This window comes from Microtus oregoni, unplaced genomic scaffold, assembly GCF_018167655.1.
Source record: "Microtus oregoni isolate MIOR12 unplaced genomic scaffold, Mior012 000046F_ref0000063, whole genome shotgun sequence".
NCBI lineage: Eukaryota > Metazoa > Chordata > Mammalia > Rodentia > Cricetidae > Microtus > Microtus oregoni.
Window position 1 is genome coordinate 17,533,627 of NW_024543220.1, and position 23,318 is coordinate 17,556,944.

The 23,318-nt window shown below is 55.3% G+C and overlaps 1 protein-coding gene across 1 annotated transcript; it reads left to right on the forward strand.

Annotated features, from left to right (window-relative positions):
- Positions 1-942: 942 nt before the first annotated feature.
- On the forward strand, positions 943-22,797 carry Pfkl (phosphofructokinase, liver type). Its single transcript, XM_041634683.1, has 22 exons — positions 943-1,120; positions 5,453-5,526; positions 9,264-9,341; positions 9,785-9,974; positions 10,478-10,643; positions 11,163-11,207; positions 11,407-11,515; positions 13,540-13,635; positions 14,884-14,976; positions 16,320-16,445; positions 17,222-17,286; positions 17,813-17,876; positions 18,015-18,161; positions 18,466-18,536; positions 19,187-19,274; positions 19,789-19,941; positions 20,380-20,544; positions 20,776-20,837; positions 20,977-21,088; positions 21,755-21,854; positions 21,938-22,043; positions 22,359-22,797. Exons 1-22 carry the CDS (start codon positions 1,036-1,038, stop codon positions 22,504-22,506), a joined length of 2,343 nt encoding a protein of 780 aa, XP_041490617.1. The 5' UTR covers positions 943-1,035; the 3' UTR covers positions 22,507-22,797.
- Positions 22,798-23,318: the final 521 nt, after the last annotated feature.

A 23,318-nucleotide genomic window follows, 5' to 3' on the forward strand; every position in this document is an offset into this window, starting at 1 on the left:
CTTAAAATAACAACAACAACAAAAACATAACAAAAGTAGGCAAAAAGCATAAACCATCAGTATCAGATGGTAGCTCTTTCATAAATCCCTCACACACCCGGGTGCCCTCATCCCCACAGGTCACCCCTATCCATGGCACCGCAGATCCAGGGCTCCGGACTGTGGGTACCTTTCCTTAGAGTCCCGGATCTGGCCAGTTTCCCACCAGCTTTGAATCCCTCTAACCAGTTTTGGGGGACTGGTTCCCTACTCTCTGTCCCACGCATAGGCCACTCCCCCAAACCAGAAGCTCTCTACGGGCTGTAAGGATTGTGGTGGTGGACGAGTTAGCAAATCCCGTTGAAGTAATGATGAGCCGATATCACGTGGTTTCCCCCTAAATCCCGCAGTTACATCCAGCAGTTGTGGTAAAACGGAGGGTGACTCCAAGTTTTTTTTTTTTTTTTTTTTTCCAGCTCGAAGGAGGCTGTGGCAAGCCTTACTCGGAGTCAAAGAGCTGCTGAGGAATGTTCGCCTGAGCCACACCCGCACCTCCGGGCATGCCCAGGATCCCGGCCAAGTGGGATTTAAAATGCCCGTGAGACTTGGCTACAGGTTTCCTTTAACTGCACCTTAAACAGCTGTAAAACCAGCTTCCCGTACTATGAACTCCACGTGCTCAGAAACTTCAGTCAGGCACGGGTGGCGGATTCCCTGGGTGGGGGCGTTGGTCGTAGCTGCTGGGTGGCTGGGGAGTCTGACTGCGTGCCTGGGAACCCCTGGTTCCTGAACTGCTACGTAGGCAGGCATTTGTGAACTGGAGTGCGCTACGCCCTTCTAAGTGCTGTGGCGCATCACTCTCTCCGGCAGCCAACCAGAGGGGCGACCAGGTCCCCGAGCCTGTCAGTCAAACGTTGCACTGGGGGCGGAGCCGGGGAGGGGCGGGACAGGACGGACTGAGCGCACTGGCGGCGGCACTGGGCGGGGACAGGCGACAGCGGTTAGAAACGTAGAACGGCGGGAGAGGAGCTCGGGCTCCCGGTCTCCTCTGCCACCATGGCCACCGTGGACCTGGAGAAGTTGCGGATGTCGGGGGCTGGCAAGGCCATCGGAGTGCTGACCAGTGGTGGCGATGCGCAAGGTGATGGGGCGCGAAGGCATGTTTATGGGTGGATCCGGGGTTTCTGCCTGTCCTCGGGCCCCTCCGGCTCGTCCGCCGTCCCTCGCCCTGGGACCTGGAGATACGAGGCCAGCCATCCTCTCTCGGGGGCACCGCAGCTCCAGGTCCCTGTCCCCAGACTCCACCCCCAGGTCGCTAGCGTACGTGCGGCAGGCCACGGGCCCTGGCATGCCCCGCCCTCGCGTTAAGTCCGCCCGGCTTGGGGGTGTGTCTGCGCAGCACGCAGACCTAAGGCACTCTGCTGCTCCTTTCTGGGCCACACGTGTCAGGACCTCACCGAGGTGTTCTGGACGAATCCCACAGCTCAGAAGTTTGACCAGGGACCCTATACCCTTCTCCATGCAGCCTCTGATTCCCACTCTGTCTGCACTGGGATGGGGTGAGGGTAGGGCAGGTTTGCCCACGTGCCTTCGCCTGGGCTGTTTCCTGTCCCTTGGCTGGAGGCCTAGGTGGAGAACAGAGTAGTAGTACATCGAGCGGGAGTTGGGGTAGAGGGACGTTCAGAGTATTTCTTAGCGAAGATCTGTTCTCACTCCTGTAACAGGGCAAGCACCCCATGGTTATTTGCTCAGGGTCCACACAGCCTCTGCTTGGCTTGGGAGGAACGGCTTCCTCTCAGGCCCTCTTTTGGTGGCCTGATTCCGTGCTGATTGCCGAAGTCTCTGATTCCAGTTGGGCACAGCTGGAGAGCAATGCCATTCAGTTGACGGAATGGCGGGGCGGGGGGGGGGGGGGGGGGGCGGGGACGGGGACGGGGTTGGGGTTGGGGAGAGACTGAGGAAGACACGTGGGCTTCGAGGGGCTTAGCTTCCCTGAGCCGGCAGCTGGAACACCTATTAAAAGCGTGGTTGCAAGCCCAGGAAGGCAGAAAAGGTCGTGTGGACTCCCAGCCTGTTGGAAATCTCAGATTCCTGTGGAGTCCCTGGGCCAGCATACCCTCCTTCACGGCTGTGGCAGTAGAGTATAATAGCTCAGTGCTGGCACTGAGAGTGGGCTGGGGACCTGAGGAAGAATCATTCATGGTAGGGACTCCAAGAGAGGTCCTGACTGGGCCCGTCACCCATTAGACAGGCGCTTCAGCGAGGCCAGGAGAACCTGAATCCCATTTGCAGGGCTCCTGGCTCTGGCAGGCATAGGCTGTCCACCTTAGGCGCCTGTCTGAGCAAAGGAGTTCTCAGTGTCTGAGAGATGGTAATATTGCATGGTCTCTGTGGGTGTGGAGTTCCTGCTGCCTTCCTTCTGAGGAAGCTGCCAGGCCATGGCCACCAGGGTGACAGGCATGCCGTTTGTTTTGGAGGCTGGTGGAGGGGCTAGACTCAGGAGTCCCTTCCTGGTCAGGTGAGGGTAGGCAGAGCCTGTTGACATTTTCACTTGGGCTCCAGGGCAAGTTCCCCACAGGCTTTCCCAGAATCCTCTCTGAGTAGGGCCAGTATCAGTGGGCAAGGAGCAGCAGCTGACGTCGTGGCAGAATGGCACCGTCTGTTGCCTAAATGCTGGAAGCTGCCTGTGAGTGTGTTCCCCAGGCTAGTCAGCTGCTGGGCTCCTCTTGCCTTCTGTGTGCCCATAGTGGCCTCATGAGCCCTCAGTGGCATTGACTGATGAGAACTGGAGAATGGACACCCAGATGCTCTCACAGAGCCCCATCTGCATGCACTGAACATGTGAACACCAGTTCTCCTCACTGGTGGAGGCAACCTGGGCCCAGACCCAGAGTCCTGGCCTGGCCAGAGACGACCAGCTCCTTTGGCCTGACCCAGGCAATGCTGCTGGCCTATGAAAAGTTTTCTCTTTTTCCTCCCAGCCAGGCAGGAAGACCTATGGTTTTCAGGCCCCAGTCTTTCCCTTCCTGTTGACCTAGAGTCGTGCTAGGGAACTGAGGAAGGCTGTTTCGTCCACCAATGTCTATTTGAACAGAGTAATTTGTTTAAAGGTAACGACAGGTAGAAGAACAAAACAAAATCTATCAACCAAAAGACAGCACCAACAAACCAGCCTGGCTGACCTCAGTCACATCCCAGCGTAGGCACTCAGTTCTCTGGCCATCTCTTCCAGCTCCTTTCTTGGACCTGAACAACTTGGACTGCGGTCAGCGTAGGCTTGATTTCCTGTTTGTGCCGCAAGCCGCCTGCATTGCTGGGTCTGGGATTGGATGCAGGCCTGTTAGCTGATGAAGAACACCCTGGTAGGCCCAAGATCATCTCTTGGTGCCTGTAAAATACCTTGTTTTGCTAGAGGTTATGTCTCTTGAGATTTATTTTCATAGCAAACGTAGAACCAGGCTTTGGCTCTGCACAGGGCACTCTGAGTGCCAGCTGATAGACAATTGCCTCCCTCTGCTGATGGCCCTTTGATTGGGTCTGGTCTTTGCCCAGTTTATTTTGAGAAGGAAAAGGCAAATTAAAGGGCATCTAAAAAGACCTTTTAGCTGGGTGTGGTACCTTAAGCCCATAATTGCAGTAATTGGGAGACTGTGGCAGGAGGATTGCTATGAGTTCTAGATTACCTATAAAATGAATTGTGGGGACAGTGGAACACAGAGGGTGGGGCTCAGACCTCTGCACAGTCTAGCATATAGAGCAGTGATATGGGCACCCAAGATGCCACCTCTGGCCATACCCTGCCACCTGGGCCTCAGTTCATAGCACAAAGGATGCACCAAGCTTAGGGGTCTTCCTGTCCTCCAACCCCAGACTTCTAGGCTGTCAGCACAGTTATTGGCACTCTACAGAGTGGTTCAATAGTAACAGCAGCTGTCTGGTCTGTAGTGGGTGGTGGGGCACACCTTTAATGCCAGCACTTGGGAGGCAGAGGCAAGAGGAAGGAGCACTCTGAGTTCCAAGACAGCCAGGGCTATGCAGAGAAACGCTGTCTCCAAAAAAAGGAAATAAAGAAAGAAGAAAGGAATTAGTAACAGGAACCCTTTGCCAAAGCAACTTCCTTATGGGTTCTCAGGAACATCTACTCTCCCAGGTCCCATTGCAAGGGTCCTGTTTCAACAAGAAGGGCAGTGCTTGGTTTGGCACCTGTATTGTTTCTAGGACTCAATGTAGGTTTTATTTTAGTGTTTTGAAGTCATTTACAAGGAAGGGGTACACTGCACCTGATATGGTAACATAGCCCTGTGCTGTCCCCCTACCCAGCTGCCTGATGAGATGGCCTTGTCAGCTGACACTGGCCTTTGCAGGAGCCAGAGGTGACTAGGGGTTGGACTCTGGGTCCCTTTCCTCTGACATCTCCAAACTCTATCCCAACCCACTGGGCCTGCTGGCCTGGGCTAAGGGGAGGGAGGAGGCATGGTGGTGTGTACGCAGAGACTGCTTGTTTGTTTCCCAGCCACTCTGACCCGAATAATCACACAAAAACTGTATTAATTACAACACTGTTCAGTCTATTAGCTCAGGCTTCTTATTAACTAACTCTTACATTTAGATTAACCCATTTCTATTAATCTGTGTATCGGCACAAGGCTGTGGTTTACTGGTAAGGGTCCGGCTACAGTGGTGGCTGCTGCAGACTTACTAACCCGATCTCCCTTGCTGCTCCCACTCAGGTGAGAGCAGGGGGAGCCAGCAGCCCATGCCCAGCCTCTGCTTTGGGCACCTCTGACTTCTAGGCCTTGGTGCTCAGCTCTCCGGGTGCGTGGAATGTTCCCGCTCCCTCCGACTTCAGCCTCAGCAATAATACTTCCATCTGCTATGGGAGGAGAGGCATTTGCTACTTCTGGACCAATGCCCTTTCCTTCTGTGGGTCCTGGGCAAGTGTGAAGCAGAGCAGAACCAGCATTTCCAGTCTGAGGTTGGAGGACAGGGGAGGCAACCTCTCAGCTAGGGACATCCAGTGACCCTTTGTGCTTGGCGCTGAGACCAAAGGGCAGGGTATGGCCAGAGCGGGCAGCATGACCTTCGGTGCCCATGTCACCTTCCCTCTCATAGACTACACTAGTCTATGGCAGAGGTCTGGACCCGTTCTGTGTTCCGCTGTTCTCATGGTTCCTAGGCCCCATGATTAGCACCAATTCTGTGGGCCTGCAAGAATGGGGGCTCTGCTGGCTGAGTCCAGGGCTTCCTGTTGCCATGGATAGAGAGAGCAGCAGAAGCCGTGGACTAGGAGTAAAAGGAAGCCAGGCCCACCCAAGGGCGGCTGCCACTCTCCTCCACAGCTTTCTAAGTGTTCCGGGGAGTAGTTGAATGCCAGACCCTAATTTCCTGGCTCCGAGCCCACTGGGATGAGGGTGCCCTGTGAGTGTTCAGTTCTCTCTACCTGGACTAATGACGTGTTCCAACTCCCTTACAGGTATGAATGCTGCTGTCAGGGCTGTGACTCGCATGGGCATATATGTGGGGGCCAAAGTCTTCCTCATCTACGAGGTAAGGCCATGTGTGGTGGGGGTGTGGTGGGGGGTGAGGTGGGAGGAGCCTATGCTGAGGTAACCTGTGTGCACCTACATGAAACACATTTTTCTGTGGTATAGGACAGTGTGTTCTGTTCTGGTCACCTTGGAAGCTTTCAGATGTCTGGACCTGGACTAATGGGATGTGTGTTGTCTGGGGAAAGGGAGTTGAGCCAAGGCATCTGCAGAATGAGACATATTACAGGGTTGGTGCCCACTGATACTTGTCCCATAGCCACTGCTGGGCATTGCTCAATGATGGAGGCCTTGGTTATGGAAGGAAGGTCGCTAGGAGACCAGCCAGGACAACAAGATCAATGCGGGAGGGTCCAGGCCCTACCTATGCTGTGCAGTAGCACGATCCATCTCCCCAGGTTTTTTCAGCATAGAGCCTTAGGGGCAGAACCCCGTCCCTTCCCTGGGCTACACTGTCTATCCTGATCCGTTCTATCATTGTGGCCTATAGAAGGCAAGGTCAGGGTGAGGGGCTCCCTGACGTTGTTGCTTCCGGTGGACACTGCAGTCTGTGTGAGCCATTTTCTCTTTTCCTCTTCCCACCTTCTCCCTGAGTGTCTTGTCTTCCTTCTCCTTCCCCCAGGCTCCGGAATTCCCTTTATTATCTTGTGGGTTACATTGTTTTTCTTTTTATATACAATGTATCCAACCCTTGCTGTTGCTCTGCCCCTTCATAGGGCCTCTGCCTCTCCCTCTCCCTCTGGCTTCTGGGTGTGTCCTTGTGCCTTTGCCCTGGCCCCAAGTTATGGCAGGGCCATGCCTAGTCTTCTGCTCTACAGATGTGGGGGAGGGAGAGATAGTGGGGGCTCCCCCTAGTGCAGAAGATACTGCTCCCTCTCTGAGTGCAGGCTTCAGGCTTGGATGGGTCGGGGGGGGGGGGGGCACCCTGCAAATACTGCGGTGGAATCTCAGAGATCTGAGGCACCGGAGCCTGGCAGCTGTGGCTGGTGATCTGAGGATACGGGGGCACCCAATGGGGAGAACTGGGTCCAAGCCATATGTGAAGTCCCTTTCCTCAGGATCCTGGCCTCTTCGGTGAAGTGGGAATACAGAAGGCCAGGTGTGTGTGGTATGTGCCTTTAATCCCAGCACTCGAGCTACAGAGGCAGGAGGATCTCTGTGAGTTAAGGGATTAGCCCGATATATGTAGCCAAATAAATACATAAATATGAGTTCTCTCTCGTGTCCTTATGGGTGGAGGTCTTCTAATGACTGTGTAAGTAAGTGGGGGCTGCTTTATTCTCTTGGACCTTTCGGCTTGGGGTCCCCGAGGAGGAGAGGGTTCTGGACTTTACGGTGGTCAGCAGCAGCAGAGAGGGAAGGACAGAGATGCTGCCCCTCTCCATCACTGCAGGGCCCTGCAGAGTGCCCTTCCTCTTCAGAGATCTCTACACAGACTGCACCAAGAATCCCTACTTCCAAGTAGAGAGGGATTTCAGAGAGAGCCAGTGTGAAGCCGATGGGGTTAAAAAGAGACATTTTAAACAGAACCAAGAACCCTTAAGAGTGTGGGGGAGTATCGGTGAGGGATCCTCAAGGGATCTATTTATTTATTTATTTATTTATTTATTTTTGAGGCAGGGACAGGGTTTCTCTGTAGCTTTGGAGCCTGCCCTGGAACTCACTCTGTAGACCAGGCTAGCCTTGAACTCACAGATACCTGTTTACCTCTGCCTCCCAAGTGCTGGAGTTAAAAGGCATGTGCCACCACCGCTCGCCAGAAACATAGATTTAAGTTCCCCCAAATTCCATGTTGCAATACGGGAGTGGTTTCATGAAGTGTCACAGTTTTACAGAACAAAGAAAGGCATAAATCAAGGCCAGTCTAAAATACATTGGTGGTGGGGGGGGGATGTCAGAGAGGCGGTAACAGGATATGGGGGAGCTTTTCTATAGGGCTCAGGTGCTGTCTGATGGGCCAGTGGAAGCTGGTGGTCTGCTCAGCTAATGGATTCCCAGAGGTTGTTATCTGTTAGACGCAGGATGTTAGTTCTGATACTGGGATGGGCAAGGCAGTGATGGGCCTCTGGGCCGGCAACAGTCCACCATTCCCACGTCCCTGCTGCTCTAACCAATCGGCCTCCCACACATACAGCTTCTTTTCGGGAATTCTTATTGACACTTAGCAGGTGATTTTGTTTTACCAGTGGTGTCTGATGTCTTGGGGCTTACACATTAATTAATGGTCCCACTTTTTTCCTTTCACGGCTGGAGGTCTTAGGGGCCCAAAGGAGATGCAGTTGGCCTGGCTTGAGCTAGGAAAAGCTACTTACTCCTCAGGCCGGGGTGCCTTGTCCTCCTGTGGCTCCTGAGAACCTTCTGGTTGGATTCCAGGGGTGGAGGCAGAGCTGCTTTTGTGGCTTCTGGGGCCTGAGCTGACCCTTCACTGTGATGTTTCCTATGCACCCTCTGGGGCCTTACCACTTAGCTAGGGAGGAGCACAGGCCAGAGCTGAGCTGGACGGCCCAGGCCAAGCATGGCATGCCCACTTCTCCCTGGTGCTGAAAGGCCAGGAGTGTCCCCTGAGGAGTTTGAACTACATGGTAGAGGCTGTCCGTCTTGTCTTACTGTCTTGCTGCGACGAGACACCGTAAGCACGGCAACTCTTATAAAAGAAAGTATTTAATTGGGGTGGCAACTTACAGTTTCAGAGGTTCAGTCCATTATCATTGTGCTGGGGAATCATGGTGGCGTGTAGGCAGACATGGTGCTGGAGGAGTATCTGAGAATCCTTCATCTTGTAAGAAACAGAAAGCTGACTGACAGGAACAAAAGACCTCAAAGCCAGCCCCCACAGTGACACACTTCTTCCAACAAAACCATGCCTCCTAATAGTGCCTCTCCCTTTGGAGGCCATTTTCTTTCAAACCATCAGACTTACCCATGTCCATCATGTATAAAACCCACAGACAGCATTTGTGGTAGAGGCACTCGGCACCTTGCTGTCTGATGAACAGCAGCGGAGGTCAGTAAAGAAGCCAAGTGGAATTCCCACGAGGGTCCGGTTCATAACCTCCAGCATGAAAAATAAGTGCAGTCTAGAACTGTGGGGTGTACTGCCCTGCGCTGCTATGCTCTGGGGTGAAGATTGGCCACAAGTACCTGGGGACACATAGGACACTCACTGTCTTCTGCGGCTGCCCCCACATCCATGGGACTTGTGAATTCTCCCTTGGGTATGGGCCTTTCCACCAAAAATGCATGTCCCCCTGGGAAGTAGTGTGTGTGTATGTCCCTGGCAGCCTGATTTTGGCCTTAGAAGTTAGGTGTTATGTATGTCCATGGGTAGGGGAGGGCATCACACTATGTTGTCGCGTAGCAGGAAGCTCTCATAGTCCCCTCAGACCACAGCTGGGTCATTTCCACCACTCACACTGGACAGATCTCTTCTGAAGGACGTCAGGCTTCCCTAGGGGCTTCTGTGTCCTGGCCTTGTCTCTCCTATTTGGATGCAATGATATGAGCTCTGCTTGGGGGCAGTCCTTAGGTGTCTGCTTGTACCATGAGCTTGCACTGAGTGTTTTCCTCTGTAGTAATGGATTCCTGGGCATGTCGAGCATGCCTGGAGTCTGGCATCGGCTGCTGGGCCTGTGAGCAGCAGGGTTTGTGGCTGGGCTCCTAGAGCCAGCTCACTGCGGTGAGCACAGTACTGCTGGCTACAGTGGGGCTGTAATCTCATCCGTCCGTCTTTGCTTTCAGGGCTACGAGGGCCTTGTGGAAGGAGGTGAGAACATCAAGCCAGCCAACTGGCTCAGTGTTTCCAACATCATCCAGCTGGTGAGGCTTGAAGTCAGATGGCTCCTTCCCACCCCAGCAGTGTGTGAGCATGTGTGGGTGTGCACACGCATAGACACTCAGATACAGAGATCTCATGGGTGCACAGACACATAGACATGTCAAATGACAGACAGACAGACACACACAAGAGGCAGTAGTCTAGACCAGGGAGGCTGTGGGTGGAGACAGGGATGGTTCTGTTCTGGTGTGTGGTGTGTGTCATGTGATGTGTGTTCTTTCTAGTTCTAAGATTTGTGGATATTCCCCAGACCCAAATTTTTGGACTTAAGGAGAAAGGCCAGAGAGGAGGGGGAATCACACAAGGTTCTAGAGACTTTTCACTCTAATTCTGTGGGGTCCACCTTGCCCAGCAGTGGCATCTCTCTGATGCCTCCTGAGACCTTCTGCCACCCCACCTAAAGGCCCCTTCCTCTTCCGTGCAGGGTGGCACCATTATTGGCAGTGCCCGTTGCAAGGCCTTCACCACGAGGGAAGGACGCCTGGCAGCAGCCTACAATCTACTCCAACATGGCATCACCAACCTGTGTGTCATTGGTGGGGACGGCAGCCTCACGGGTGCCAACATCTTCCGCAACGAGTGGGGCAGCCTCCTGGAGGAGCTGGTGAAGGAAGGTAGGTCGTGTACAGCTGGCTCTTACCTGGCTCTGGAGGTAGCTGGAGGTCATCTCTTCCAGGACAGCTTCTGATGTGGGGTGGTCACCCTGGTGGCCAGGTCAGCATGAACCCACCGCTCCTGGCCTCAAAGAACCCTTGAGATCACAGGTGGTGTCCCGTGTTCTAGTATAGCATGTTCCTGGTCATGTGACGGCCGTGCTCGTAACTGAGTCCTAAGAGAGTCTGGTGTGGGACACAGAGGTGTAGCTTTGGCTCGGGTGACGTTTGGCTCAAGGCCCAAGGTTGCCGCTTGGAAGGTGACATCTCAGCCATTCTGTGTCTCCTGGAACACAGGGGTCCCCCATGGTTCCCCAGAGGCTTCCTACTGGGTGATGAGGCATTTGGGGCCCTGCTGGGCTATACCCCTTCTTATAGATGGTGGATGAGGGAGGAAAAGGTGTGATGGCTGAAGCAGCTGGTCAGGTCGCAGCCCTCACCAAGCCTGTGGTTCTCTGGTGCAGGTAAGATCTCAGAGTCCACGGCTCAGAAGTATGCACACTTGAGCATCGCCGGGCTGGTGGGCTCCATTGATAATGACTTCTGCGGGACCGACATGACCATCGGCACGGACTCAGCCCTTCACCGCATTATGGAGGTCATTGACGCCATCACCACCACTGCCCAGAGGTAAGTGGGGACCTGTGCTAACAAGGCTCGCTGGGGCGGGGGCTCTGTCCCATCGTGGTAGTGAAGTTGGCCTCACGGGGGCTGCCACAGTAGGGGCAGTGGAGCCGGTAGCCAGTGGGCTCTATAGTGGTATCTTTAACTCTTGGCTTTTAGGCCGGTGTCTTCTGCTGAAGGAGATGCTTGGGTGAGCCCCCACCCTTCTAGGTGTCAGTGCGACATTGGCAGTGCACCCTACTTGTCAGAGGCTACTGTACTCCAGGGTGGTGGTGCCCCTGAAGGGGATGCTTGGGTTCAAACCAGGGGTCACCAGGTTTGGATCAGGACCAGGCTCTCAGGATGGTTGAGAACTGTCTCGAATATTGATGGGTGTTTTCTAGCCCAGGGAGCAGGTAGCCCTGGGCATAAGGAGGTGGGCACGGTCCTCGGTCAGCACCCCGTCCTCTTGGTATAGTCTGGTGGATTAAGATGTGTGGCCTACGAGACCTGGCACTGTTATCCACACTCATTTTGTCTCCGCAGCCACCAGAGGACCTTTGTGTTGGAGGTGATGGGACGTCACTGCGGGTAAGGAGACTGGCTTTAGTCGGCGGGGAGTGCTGGGGCACCTGGGGGCTGCTGGGGACAGTGGGGTGCGGACACATAGTGTCTGGAATGCACCAGTTGGTCACTTAATGTTAAGAGTATGAGGGAGCCCTGGTGGGCACCAGGGAAGATAGAGACAGGGAGGGGGCCCAGAGCAGGCTTGGTCCCTCTGCTCCTCCAGATACCTGGCACTGGTGTCTGCCCTGGCCTCAGGGGCTGATTGGCTGTTCATCCCTGAAGCACCTCCTGAGGATGGCTGGGAGAACTTCATGTGTGAGAGGCTGGGCGAGGTGAGTGGCTAACAGGGATTTCTACTTCAGCCACTTGAGAATCTAAGAGGCAGGTGTCCCTGGGACCCCGTTCATTCAATCGCTGGTTTAGCAGCACCTGCCAGCACCCTTTGGGGGATCTGGGAGGGTCGTGGCACTGACCTCTGGACGTGCTTGTGGGAAGGTCATAGCACTGATGGCTGGATGGGCCTGGGGAAGGGCCACACTGCTGACTTCTGCATGTGTGATGTGAGGTTCACAGTGCTGACTGCTGGACACACCAGCGGTCCTACCCATTGTGGGCAGAGCCAGGGGGCAGAGATGTTCAGACCACTGTCTGGGCATCTCTGTGGCCAGTGCAGGGAGCATGGCAGATTTGTTTCTTGGAGTGCTGGCAGTAGATCTCAGCCTCTGAGAGGTGGCCTCATAAATCAGGCCTCAGCAATGACTCTGTAAGAAATGTAACCCTGTAAAGGCCCAAAGGGTAGGTGAGGGGCCTGGGGACTTTTCTACCAGGTCTGTGCTCCCCTGAGGGTGGTAAGTTCTGATTCAGGAAGTAAGTGTCTAGAAGTGTCGGTGGGTGGTGCCTGCTGGGTCCTAACTTGGGGACCCTGGAAGCAAGAGAAATGGGGTGCCTGGTAAGAGAGGTCCCAGAGAGCTGGGGAAGGTGGCTGGTCCCTTGGTCTGGAGCAGACAAAGGCAGTCTGGTACATGGCTCTTGAGATGAAGCTGAGGTGACTCTGGCATAAGCAGGTATATACTCTGCTCTGCAGAGGACCCACACAGACAGGGTGGGGCCCACTTATCTGTCTGCCCAGTGACTCTGTGTGTGTGTGTGTGTGTGTGTGTGTGTGTGTGTGTGTGTGTACACATGCCTGTTTTGGAGAGGCAGACCACCAGGACAGAGCCAGTACTTCCTCCCTGTGGCTATGCATCCTATCCAGACAGTAGAGCTTTCTGGGGGGTCATGACCTGTTTCTAGAACCTTCCCAAGAGAAGCTACTGGTAGGATGGAGGTGGAACAAAGTGGTCAAGGCCTAGATAAAGGCAGCAGTGCCAGGCAGGGCCTGAGCACCTGGGGTCTGCGTACCTGGCCCTCACCTGCCTGGGTCAGGTGATGGACTTGAGCCTCAGGTTTTTGGATCTTTTCCCCTGAAGATGTAGGCGTTTCCTGCCTTGTCCATTGCTCACGCTGAAGGGAGGGGAGGAGCCTGGTTATTAGACTCTGCCTGCAGCCTTGGCCTGGAGGTCAGGCTTCATGCCAGCGTCACCTCCTCCTCCCTGTAGCTCTCTAATGCCCTCGATTATAACCGGGTCTCTCACAAGCTGCTTCCAGCTTCCTGACGCAGGAGCAGCATGCGTTCTCTGCCAGCCTCTGCCATACCAATTCTAGGTCAGCCTCGGCTGTGCCATGAGACTGTCTCATGAGCTGCTTCCACCCTGCCCTTACTGAGGCTCTGGGTGTCAGTACAGCCTGCAGGCTGGTGCATCATGAAGGTTCGTCTGTCGGATCACTGAAGGGAGAAGCAGAGGAGCAAGCGTGCTCTGTTATGGTTAGATTAGTTTGTGACACTGACTCACCTAGGGAGAGCTCTTGTTGGGCCTCCTGGGTCCCCTGTGCTAAGTGTAGCCCTCCCATTAGTTCCGGTGTAGAGAGTGGATCAGAACCCCTGGCTTTTGGTTGGCATTGGAAGGTTTCCCCGTTGAAGAATGCAGAAACAGCCTGAGAAGGGACCTGAGGGTCTCTAATTAGCTACCTGCAGGAACGGTTATTTCTGGTCTGCCCCCTGCAGACACCCTAGCCAGTACCTGCTTATCCCCTGTCCCCACTACCTAGCCTATTGCTTGCTGCCTTCCACGAGGACCGTGTGGTCCTGGTTGGCTGGCCTCGGCTCTGCCATGCACTTCAGATCCCTTTCCCTCTCTCTTGCCCTTGCTCAAGTGGGTTGCAGATAGTGTCCTAGACCCCAGTGAGGCTTGCTGTCCCCATGGCCACATGATGTGAGTGGTCCATGGCTGGAGAGTGAGCCCAGTGTCTCTGATAGACGCGGAGCCGCGGATCGCGACTAAACATCATTATCATCGCAGAGGGAGCCATCGACCGGCACGGAAAACCCATCACATCCAGCTACGTGAAGGATGTGAGTACAGCAGCCTCCCGGGGCACGACATGTCCTCTCCAGTCCCCTGGCTCCAGCTGTGTCTCCTGCAGAGGCCCTGCTGGTCCTGGGTTGGCCCCTCCCTGGACTGAAACTGACACTGGGAGCTGCTTCCTCCTCTTGACATTGTCAGTTGTAGGGTGGCTGGCTGGGGTCTCCAGGGAAGCTGAAGATTCAGGTCTGGTGAAAGTCATGGTCCCTCTGTACTGTGAGCCCCAACCCTTTGGGTCCTGACTGCATTCAGTCTGTCTCTGGCTGGGCCCCTCAATACCCCAGTGTTAGGTCTTAGTTCTGTGAGCTCTCCAAGTGATGGGTCCCCACCCTCCACTCCAGACTCAGCACTCAACAGTGTGGATTTGCCCGATGTGTTGCACACCTGTAATCCCATGAGGCAGAAGGAATGTGAGTTCTGTGCCAGCCTGGCATTCATACAAATTCTAGGCTAGCCCTGGCTTTGTAATGAACTTTTATCTCCAAACAAAGCTAAGCAAAACTAAACAGAACTAACACCTGGGACTGAAGAGCCTGCCTCTAGCCTCTGGTGGTGGTGGGCACCCCTCGCGAAAACACAGCCCCCCCCCCCCCCCGCCTTGGTGTTCCTACCTTTGCCCCTGCCCCCTCTGCCAGTGATTGTGTCCCCATATGTTCTGATTCTGTGTCAGGACTCTAACCTATTTGCTATTCTGTCTGTACCCAGGCCCCCTGAACCACAGGGGTTCAGTGGATGCTGAGTAGAGAGGCCAGAGAGTATGTTCAGTGTTGAATAGCCAGGGCCGTAGGCCATGAAACATAACCAGTCCTGGATGCACAGATGTACCTTCGTATGCATGCACACATGGACCCTCCATGCACACACACATGGTCACATGTTCTTCACATACACGTTCACACTCACATGAGCTCCAAGCTTGGATGCTGTAGCATCTTTCTTAGACTGGTTCTAGGGACCCTCAGGACTGTTTGTAAACCTAAGACTATACAAGTGGACCATGGAGACTGGGCCCATGGACAAAGCTGGGCAGCAACTGCTGCAGAAGCCTGCAGACCCTCTGCTCTCTTTTGTTTTTTTGAGACAGGGTTTCTCTGTGTAGCCCTGGCTGTCCTGGAGCTCACTACGTAGATCAGACTGGCCTTGAACTCAGAGATCCACCTGCCTCTGTCTCCTGAGTGCTGGGATTAAAGGTGTGTACCATCACTGCCCGACTGATCTTCTGCTCTTTTGACACATAGCTGGTGGTTCAGAGGCTGGGCTTTGACACCCGAGTGACCGTGCTGGGCCACGTGCAGCGAGGAGGGACACCCTCAGCCTTTGACAGAGTTCTGGTATGTTCAAAAGCTGTGCAGGGCCATATCGTGTGTATGTGTTTGTGTGTGTGTGTGTGTGTGTGTGTGTGTGTGTGTGTGCGCGCGCGTGCGCGCGTGCGCACATGTGTGTGCATGCTCACGGACTGAGCTGGCTGTCTCTTGGCTGCTCCAGATTCCTTCTGAGACTGCTGCTGAATGAACATCATATCAGAGCCAAAAGGAAACAGGTTCTTGGCCATGAAGGCCGATGCATGTCCAAGACTGTGCATGTGAGGGCTAGTAGTCTATGAAGAGCGGTGCCAGAGGTCTCCTGACAGTCAGGACTGTGTAGATGTGAGGCCAGCTGGTGCTGGCTTGACCCCTGGGTACACCACATCCAGTTTGCTGAGCCAAGAACCCCAGTATGCCATCTCCCTTGGCTGTATGGAAGAACTGGACAGAGACCCATGGAAAGGGGCCTCTCCTGCACCCTACATGAAACTTGAGTCTCTAAAGAGGCCAGGGGAGTCCAAGACTTGGGCACAAGGCCAATACCACCCCACCAAGATCTAAAATGCTGGTGAGAGTGCGAGGTGCCTAGGCAGAGGCAAAGGCCAAAGGAACATTTATTTATTATGTGTACAGTACTCTGCCTGCATGTATCCCTGCAGGCCAGGAGAGGGCACCAAATCTCATTACAGATGGTTGTGAGCCACCATGTGGTTGCTGGGAATTGAACTCAGGACTTTGGAAGAGCAGGCAGAGCTCTTAACCACTGAGCCATCTCTCCAGCCCCCAGAGTGCTAGCATTCTTATGCCAGTTCTGAGTCCAAATGTCTACTGGATAATGCCAGGGGACACCTGCTCGAGGAGCAGATCTTTCATGAGTCCTTCATTCCTGTCTGTCTGTCTGACTGTTCTCTGTGCTGTACCAGAACCTGAAGCTGTGGTCTGTCCCCCTGTAGCGCAGTTCTTTGGCATTTTGGGTGTCTCGGCCTATCAGCCCGCGTTAATCACCGCTATATATCAGGAGAGTGTGACGTGAGGCTCCAAGTGAAGAACATTGTGGAGGAGCCCTGGAGCCCTGGCTGTCCTTCCCTGCCACTTTCAGCCCAAGTGCCCTTGAGCAAGCCCTCCTACCAGGCCCACGAGCCAGGCTGTGGGGACTCTGATGGGGCCTGACTGGCCATTGTGACTGTAGCTCATGCCAAGGCACCCTGATGTGAGAGCCTGGACCAGCGTGGTGGAGGCTGAGAAAGCTGGGGCGTGAGCATCCGCAGAGGGCTGTGCCAGTTTGCAGAGCGGATGGACGACTGGGTGCACTTGCGTGCGTGGGGTGAGCTGTAGCTAGCCTGAACCATGCTGTCCCCTCTCGTGTGCAGAGCAGCAAGATGGGCATGGAGGCTGTGATGGCTCTGCTGGAGGCCACACCCGACACACCAGCCTGTGTGGTCAGCCTCTCCGGGAACCAGTCTGTGCGGCTACCTCTCATGGAGTGTGTGCAAGTGGTGAGTGCTGCCGTCCCTTTAGGGCCTCCGTTTGAGTCCTCTGCTTCTGTGTATATTAGAGGGTGGGACACAGGGGTCGCAGTGGGGGAGGAAGGGGTTTCTGGACTTCAGAAAGTGTGGAGAAGCTGGTCAGAGGGAAGTCTGGGAGTGGACACGTGTACGCAGGGAGCAGGGACAGCGAGACCTCAGCTTCTTGGGGGCGGTGGTATTGGGTAAGTAACTAGGTATTTGGGATTATGGTGGAAAGGAGAAGGATGGAATACTGGGTACAGCTCTGGCAGGTTGGGGGGTGGTCATTAGGGTAGCCAGAGCAGGGACCCTAGGATAGAGCACACATAAAAGCAGAAGGACTGTGAGGCCAAGCTAGGAGATGCTGACTTGGGCTCTGTGGTTGGGGGCAGGTAGACAGGGTACACTAGGAATGCTGGAGGCAGGGGGGAGGCTTGGTCCTGATTCTCTTAGGAAATCTACCATGCCTGGCCCTGCTTTAGGCCATGCTAGGTACTGGTTATATGTCTTGGGGGGTGGGGTGGGGAATCCTCCCATTCCCAGGGCTCTCCAGGCTCTGAGGGGTTTGAGGCACAGTGAAGCACATGACTGGTTTGTCCCTAGTAGGGGAGGATTCATGTCTGGGGCCAGGTGGGCCTCTTGGGCTTCCTGAAAACTGGGCTTAGGACATGAAGGTGTTGGATAAGAGTCCCTTCTCGAGCCTGGCAGTCTGGGTGTGTGTGTGCAGTCTGGCCTCTGTGACCACCCAGCTCCCTTTTCTCTTTAAGACAAAGGAAGTGCAAAAGGCCATGGATGAGAAGAGGTTCGACGAGGCCATCCAGCTCCGTGGCAGGTAAGGGTAGCTAGCCTTTAGGGCAGTGGGGAGGTGGGGGTGAGCCGGGACCTGCATTTGCTGACAGTGCGTTGCACGCACTGGGTCCTGCTCCCCTTGGGACTCTGCACTAGTACCCACTGTTGGAGGAGCTTAGGAGAGGGTAGTGCCTGTGATGGCGGTGCCAACTGTAGTGTGGGGCTGCTGTGCCAGGGTGTAGGTGTTGGGGGGGGTAGTACTGCAGGATGGACAGAGGTCACAGCCAGCTTTGGATGTGCTCTACTGGAGGACAGGGAGGGCCAGCAGGTATGCAGACTCTAGTTCTTGGTGGCATGGGGTGCCACCTCCTACAGGCACCTGGCCCCACAGGCCCGACTAATATATTCTGGCCGAACGCCCAGGCCAGGGCCTTTGTCAGACGCACATGAGTGCCCGTGCCCTGCTCTGACTGTTGAGCTGTTGGTCCCATGCCTCCCTGAGTTCATGGCTGTGTGCGGCTGCAGGGATGATGTGGGGCTGTGGGCTTTATCGTCTCCTTCTTTTCTAGGAGCTTCGAGAACAACTGGAAAATTTACAAGCTCCTTGCTCACCAGAAGATCTCTAAGGAGAAGGTAAGGAAGAGGGTGGAGCCCATCTTCCGCTTCCTCCTGCCCCACTGCTACCCTGCCTCGTGGGGAGCTGAGTTCCGAGTCTGGGGCTGGGGTGTGGCTGGCTAGGGTTCCATCTGTCGTTTCTGTTTTTCCGTGAAGTCCAATTTCTCCCTGGCCATCCTGAACGTGGGAGCGCCCGCTGCTGGCATGAATGCGGCTGTGCGTTCAGCCGTGCGCACCGGCATCTCCGAGGGACACACGGTGTATGTCGTGCATGATGGTTTCGAAGGCCTGGCCAAGGGTCAGGTAGGTGTCCTGGTGATGCAGGTGATGGCTGGGGCCCTGGACTCAGCCACTCACATTCAGAGATCTGAAGGGTGTTGTTGGATGTGTAAGTACAACAGTCCTTCCTGTTCAGGGACGTGAAGAAAGCTGATAGTCCCTGGAGAGGGGCTGGCTGCCTTGGGAGTGGGAACTATGGCACTCTGTCCTCTTAGTCAGCCCTGAGACGCAGACCCCTGCTTTGAGAGATGCCAGCACTGACAGAGTGTGTCCCCTACCTGAGGGGTCACACTGGGCCACCTTCCTGAAGCCATGTTTTTCCTGGCAGGTGGAAGAAGTGAGCTGGCACGATGTGGCAGGCTGGCTGGGGCGCGGTGGCTCAGTGCTGGGGACCAAGAGGTGAGTAGCTGCTTCCTGGATGGTGTGCAGCCTTGCTGATGGGGCAGGTAGAGACTGGTCCTGAAGTTGGGAGTTGGCGCCTTGGGGCTATAGCCCTAGGTGAGCCAGGCAGAGGGCACTGCCCAGTTTCTCATGCCTGCCCTGCAGTGTGGGGACCCGGTAGGAAGGCAGCTGGAGCATATGTGTCCCTTATGAGAGATGGGTTGTTCCTTCTGGCTGTGGCTGTGGTTTTTATCTCAAGGTCTGGTAGTCTTAGGATGGGTTCAAAGTCCTCCACAGAATTGACATGGGGTGGTGTGGTCACTTTGTGTGGTGGTGGAAAGTTGTCCAGTCCAAGTCTGTGGAGCTACAAAGGCTGGAGAAAGCGTCCCTTCCTGTTACCAACCTCAGCCAGAAGGGACACCCAGAGTAGGCTGCCAGGCAGAGGGTTGGCTATGGCTAGCCAATGCCCAGTGAGGTTGTTGAGTGAGCACCCAGGCCTCTCATGCTGGCCCCCAAATCTCTATCCCACATTGAGCCTCACTGAGGGGCCCTTTGGTGACTGATCTACGACTCTGGGAAAGGCCAAGCCGCGTATTTTCTGAGGTGAACCCACTCTTGTTTTGGTGAGCTGCATGCCCCTCTCCAGGCTGATGTATCTCCAACCACAGGACACTACCCAAGCTCCACCTGGAAGCCATTGTGGAGAACCTCCGCGCCTACAACATTCATGCTCTGCTGGTTATTGGTGGCTTTGAGGTGAGGCTTCTTTTCTCATCTTGGGTCGCTATGGGTGCTGCTGTACCCTAGGGCTGGAAGTGCGACCTCCAACACGGGCCTTGGGTTGGGGCAGCCAAAGGGTCAAAGCTGTCGTGTGTAGGGTTGGGGCTGGAGTTTTTACCTTCTGAAGTACAGTTAGCCTAGTGCTAGGAAATCACGAGGGAGACGGGAATAGAAGGCCTAGAAAAGGAGGTAGAGAGGAGAGGAGGAGGAACGAGGCCTGGGGGGAGGTGCATTGATGCCGTGCCCTGGTGCTTGGTGAGTCCTTGCCAAATGATAAACGTGAACGCTGGGTAGGATCCTGATTTTCTGGTAGTACTAGTGTCTCTAGACAGCTTCAGGCCTCCATCCAGCTCTCAGGTGGGAGTAGACCGTGCCAACCTAGGATCAGATATAGCCATCAATGGGAGCAGGGCAAGATGGCTCCCTAGCCCTGGGGGAACCCTGCCTCACCCGGCCCCGCCCCCGCCTTCCTTCCCTTTCTGCCCCGCAGGCCTACGAGGGTGTGCTGCAGCTGGTGGAGGCACGGGGGCGCTATGAGGAGCTCTGCATCGTCATGTGTGTCATTCCGGCCACCATCAGCAACAATGTGCCCGGCACTGACTTCAGCCTGGGTTCAGACACAGCCGTCAACGCTGCCATGGAGGTGAGGTGTCCTGGAGAGTCCAGTCAGGCCATGGGTGGGTGGCTTCGTGGCTCCCCTAGCCCCTGCCCATGGGATGACAGTGATAACCAAAAGTGTTTTTTTGCTGCTGTCTGTACCCCCAACTGTGAGCCCCTGAATCTGTGCACACCCAGTGGAGGTGGCCCAGGCTCTGTCCTATCCAGCTATGGGTATCGTGGGAGCAACAGTGTCCTATGGTCCATAGAAGGGAGAGGGATGGTCATAGAGGACTTTATCTGTCCTCCCTGCCCTTTTGCTTTTGAGTAAAGGTCTCATTCTATAGTTTAGGCTGGATTAGAACTCACTATATAGCTCAGGCTAGCCTTGAACTTGGAGTAGTTCTACCTAAACCTCCCAACTACTGGGATTATAGTAGTTAGCTGCCATGCTGGGCTCTGACCACTCCCTTGATCCCTCCAGAGTTGTGACCGCATCAAGCAGTCAGCCTCGGGGACAAAGCGTCGTGTGTTCATCGTGGAGACCATGGGAGGCTACTGCGGCTACCTAGCCACGGTGACAGGCATTGCCGTGGGTGCTGATGCTGCCTACGTCTTTGAGGACCCTTTCAACATTCATGACTTAAAGGTGAGCCTGGTCCCGCTCTTGTGTTCTGCAGCTAACGGTGAATTTGGCCAGGCCCCTCCTGAGACAGAAGCAGACGGCTCAGGATGGGAGTCACTGCATGAGCGACAGCATTCACCTTTTGGGAGTCGTGTGGTGTCTCCGCCTCCTTGCCTCACCCTCCCACTGAGGCGTCTGGGTCCCACGTACCCTACTTTTCTTCCCACCTCGTCACTCACCTCCTCTCCTTCCCAGGCCAACGTGGAGCATATGACAGAGAAGATGAAGACAGACATCCAGAGGGGCCTGGTGCTCCGGTGAGGCTGCTGCGGGTGCCGGGCAGGCAGGGCACAGAGCCTGGGAGTTGCCACCCTCCTCACCTATCCCACTCCACTTGTGCCTGGCCTGGGGAACCCGGACTTGGGGCAGCCTCGACCGCCTTGTGTGCCTCCATAGGAATGAGAAATGCCACGAACACTACACCACGGAGTTCCTGTACAACCTGTACTCCTCGGAAGGCAGGGGTGTGTTTGACTGCAGGACTAACGTGCTGGGCCACCTGCAGCAGGTACAACCAACTCGGAGGGTGGTTCCCCGGCCCTGGGAGTACTTACCTGCTGGATTCCCATCTCCATCCCCGTGTTCTTCTCTGGGGGTCCTGGGAGGACCCAGGAGAGAGAGAGAGAGGGAGAGAGAGAGAGAGAGAGAGAGAGAGAGAGATAATGTCCTTCATGCATGCCCCGAGAAGGTGCTTGTCAAGCTGTTCTCATTCTCAGCACTCTGGGATAGAGAATGTTCTCATCCCTCCTTCACTGAGAGAAGACTGTGGGACTGAGACCCAAGCCTGGCACTTGGGCTGAGCCCTCATCTTCTGGGAGGTGGCCCAAGCTTCTGTCATCCCATTATGTCCTCCTGGCCTAATCCCTCACCTACTAAATAAACCCTATTGGCTTGTGCTGGCTTTCAGGAGGCCTGGGGTGGGGCCGTTTGCCTATGGATCCTGAGTCCCAGGGGTCATTTCTGGTCTCTGGAATGGAATGGCTTCTAGGCTGTACTTTAAGACCCTCCAGGTTATAGGAAGAGGCCTGATGGCAAGAGGTCAGAAGTGGTCATGCTCACTGCAAGAACACAAGGAGACAGTCACGGCTCATGTGCTGGCTTAGGGCCCCCTTTGTGTCCAGTCTCCTTTGGGGCTTGACTAGCTCCAGGGATAAAGTTTTGCCTGTGTTTCTAGGGTGGTGCTCCAACCCCCTTCGACCGGAACTACGGGACCAAACTGGGGGTGAAGGCCATGCTGTGGATGTCGGAAAAACTGCGGGATGTCTACCGTAAAGGTAGGTGGGGTGAGCTGGCCCGACATGGCTCTGTGAGGGTCTCTGGGGGCATGGCCTTGCCCACCGCATGTCTGTCTCCATAGGACGGGTGTTCGCCAATGCTCCGGACTCGGCCTGTGTGATCGGCCTGCGGAAGAAGGTGGTGGCCTTCAGTCCGGTCACAGAGCTCAAGAAAGACACTGATTTTGAGTAAGTCCTTTTGGAGCTGCATGGGGAAGGAGGATCCCGGGAGGCCCAGAACGTCCCTGGACAGGACCCTTGTCAGACTTTAAAGGGCAGGAGTCTTGTCAGGGTGTTCTAAGACCAAAGCGGGGCCGTCTGGGAGGGTCTGTGATGAGCAGGCTGATTAGCCTGTGGCTCTTGTACCTGGCTCCACCTCAGCAGCATCCCCCCCCCCCCCGGCCAGAGGAATGGGGTGCCCAGATGTGTCCCATATACCGCCCTGGTCACAATAACACCGGAATTATGGGACTGCGGGGTTCAGCTTCTCATCTGTCTACCCAGGCACCGCATGCCACGGGAGCAGTGGTGGCTGAATCTGCGGCTGATGCTGAAGATGCTGGCACACTACCGCATCAGCATGGCGGACTACGTGTCTGGGGAGCTGGAGCACGTCACACGCCGCACCTTGAGCATAGACAAAGGTTTCTGAGGCCACCGTCACCACCCTTCCTGCTTTCCCGGACTCTCTCCCTTCCAGTGCCAGCCACGGATCGCAGCACTGAGGGGAGCTCACAAGGAACTCAAAGCCAACGGCTGGAGGATGGGGGTCTAGAGTGCTGCCCCCTGGGCCTTCGCTCCCCTAGCCGCCTCCAGGACAGAGCACCCGGGAGCCCTCACCTTCCAGCCCCGGCTGGGCAGACCCACGTTGCCTCTTCCTCACTGGTCAGCTGGCTGCCTCTCACATACTTTTTTATTTTAGAAATAAAGTCACCTGACTAGAGCCTGCTTACCTGGGCAGCATAACCTGAGGAGTCCAGGGAGAGGGTTGTCAGGACCCATGTGCTATTATGCAAGATCAGATGGTAGGGGACTCCTCCCCCCCCCCGGGTGGGGCACTAAAAAGGGCCAAGAAGAGTTACAGAGCCTGGTGTGGGCCCCACACCTGCTCCCCGAATAGCTGGGGTCTCAGGCTGTGGACAGTGGACCCTGGGTCTGGAGGGGAGACTGTCACTGTCAGTATAGTGTTCCTGGCTGGCTGCTGACCTCCAGGCGGTTCTTGGGGCCTACAGGCTGGCTCCTTGGAGAAGCCTGTGAGGGTCAGAGCCCTGGCTACTCCCCACTGCAGGTCCTGCTCCAATCCACTGGCCAGGGTTTCTGTGTGAGCCACTGCTAGGTTCATTCATTCCCTGGAACGGCTGGATGTTTACAGTAGATGGAGGCTGTTCTCCTGCCTGAAGATATGGAGGTCAAGCGTTGTGGTTTTGGCTTTGTGGGCCTGTTGGCCACATCGGTATGGAGGTT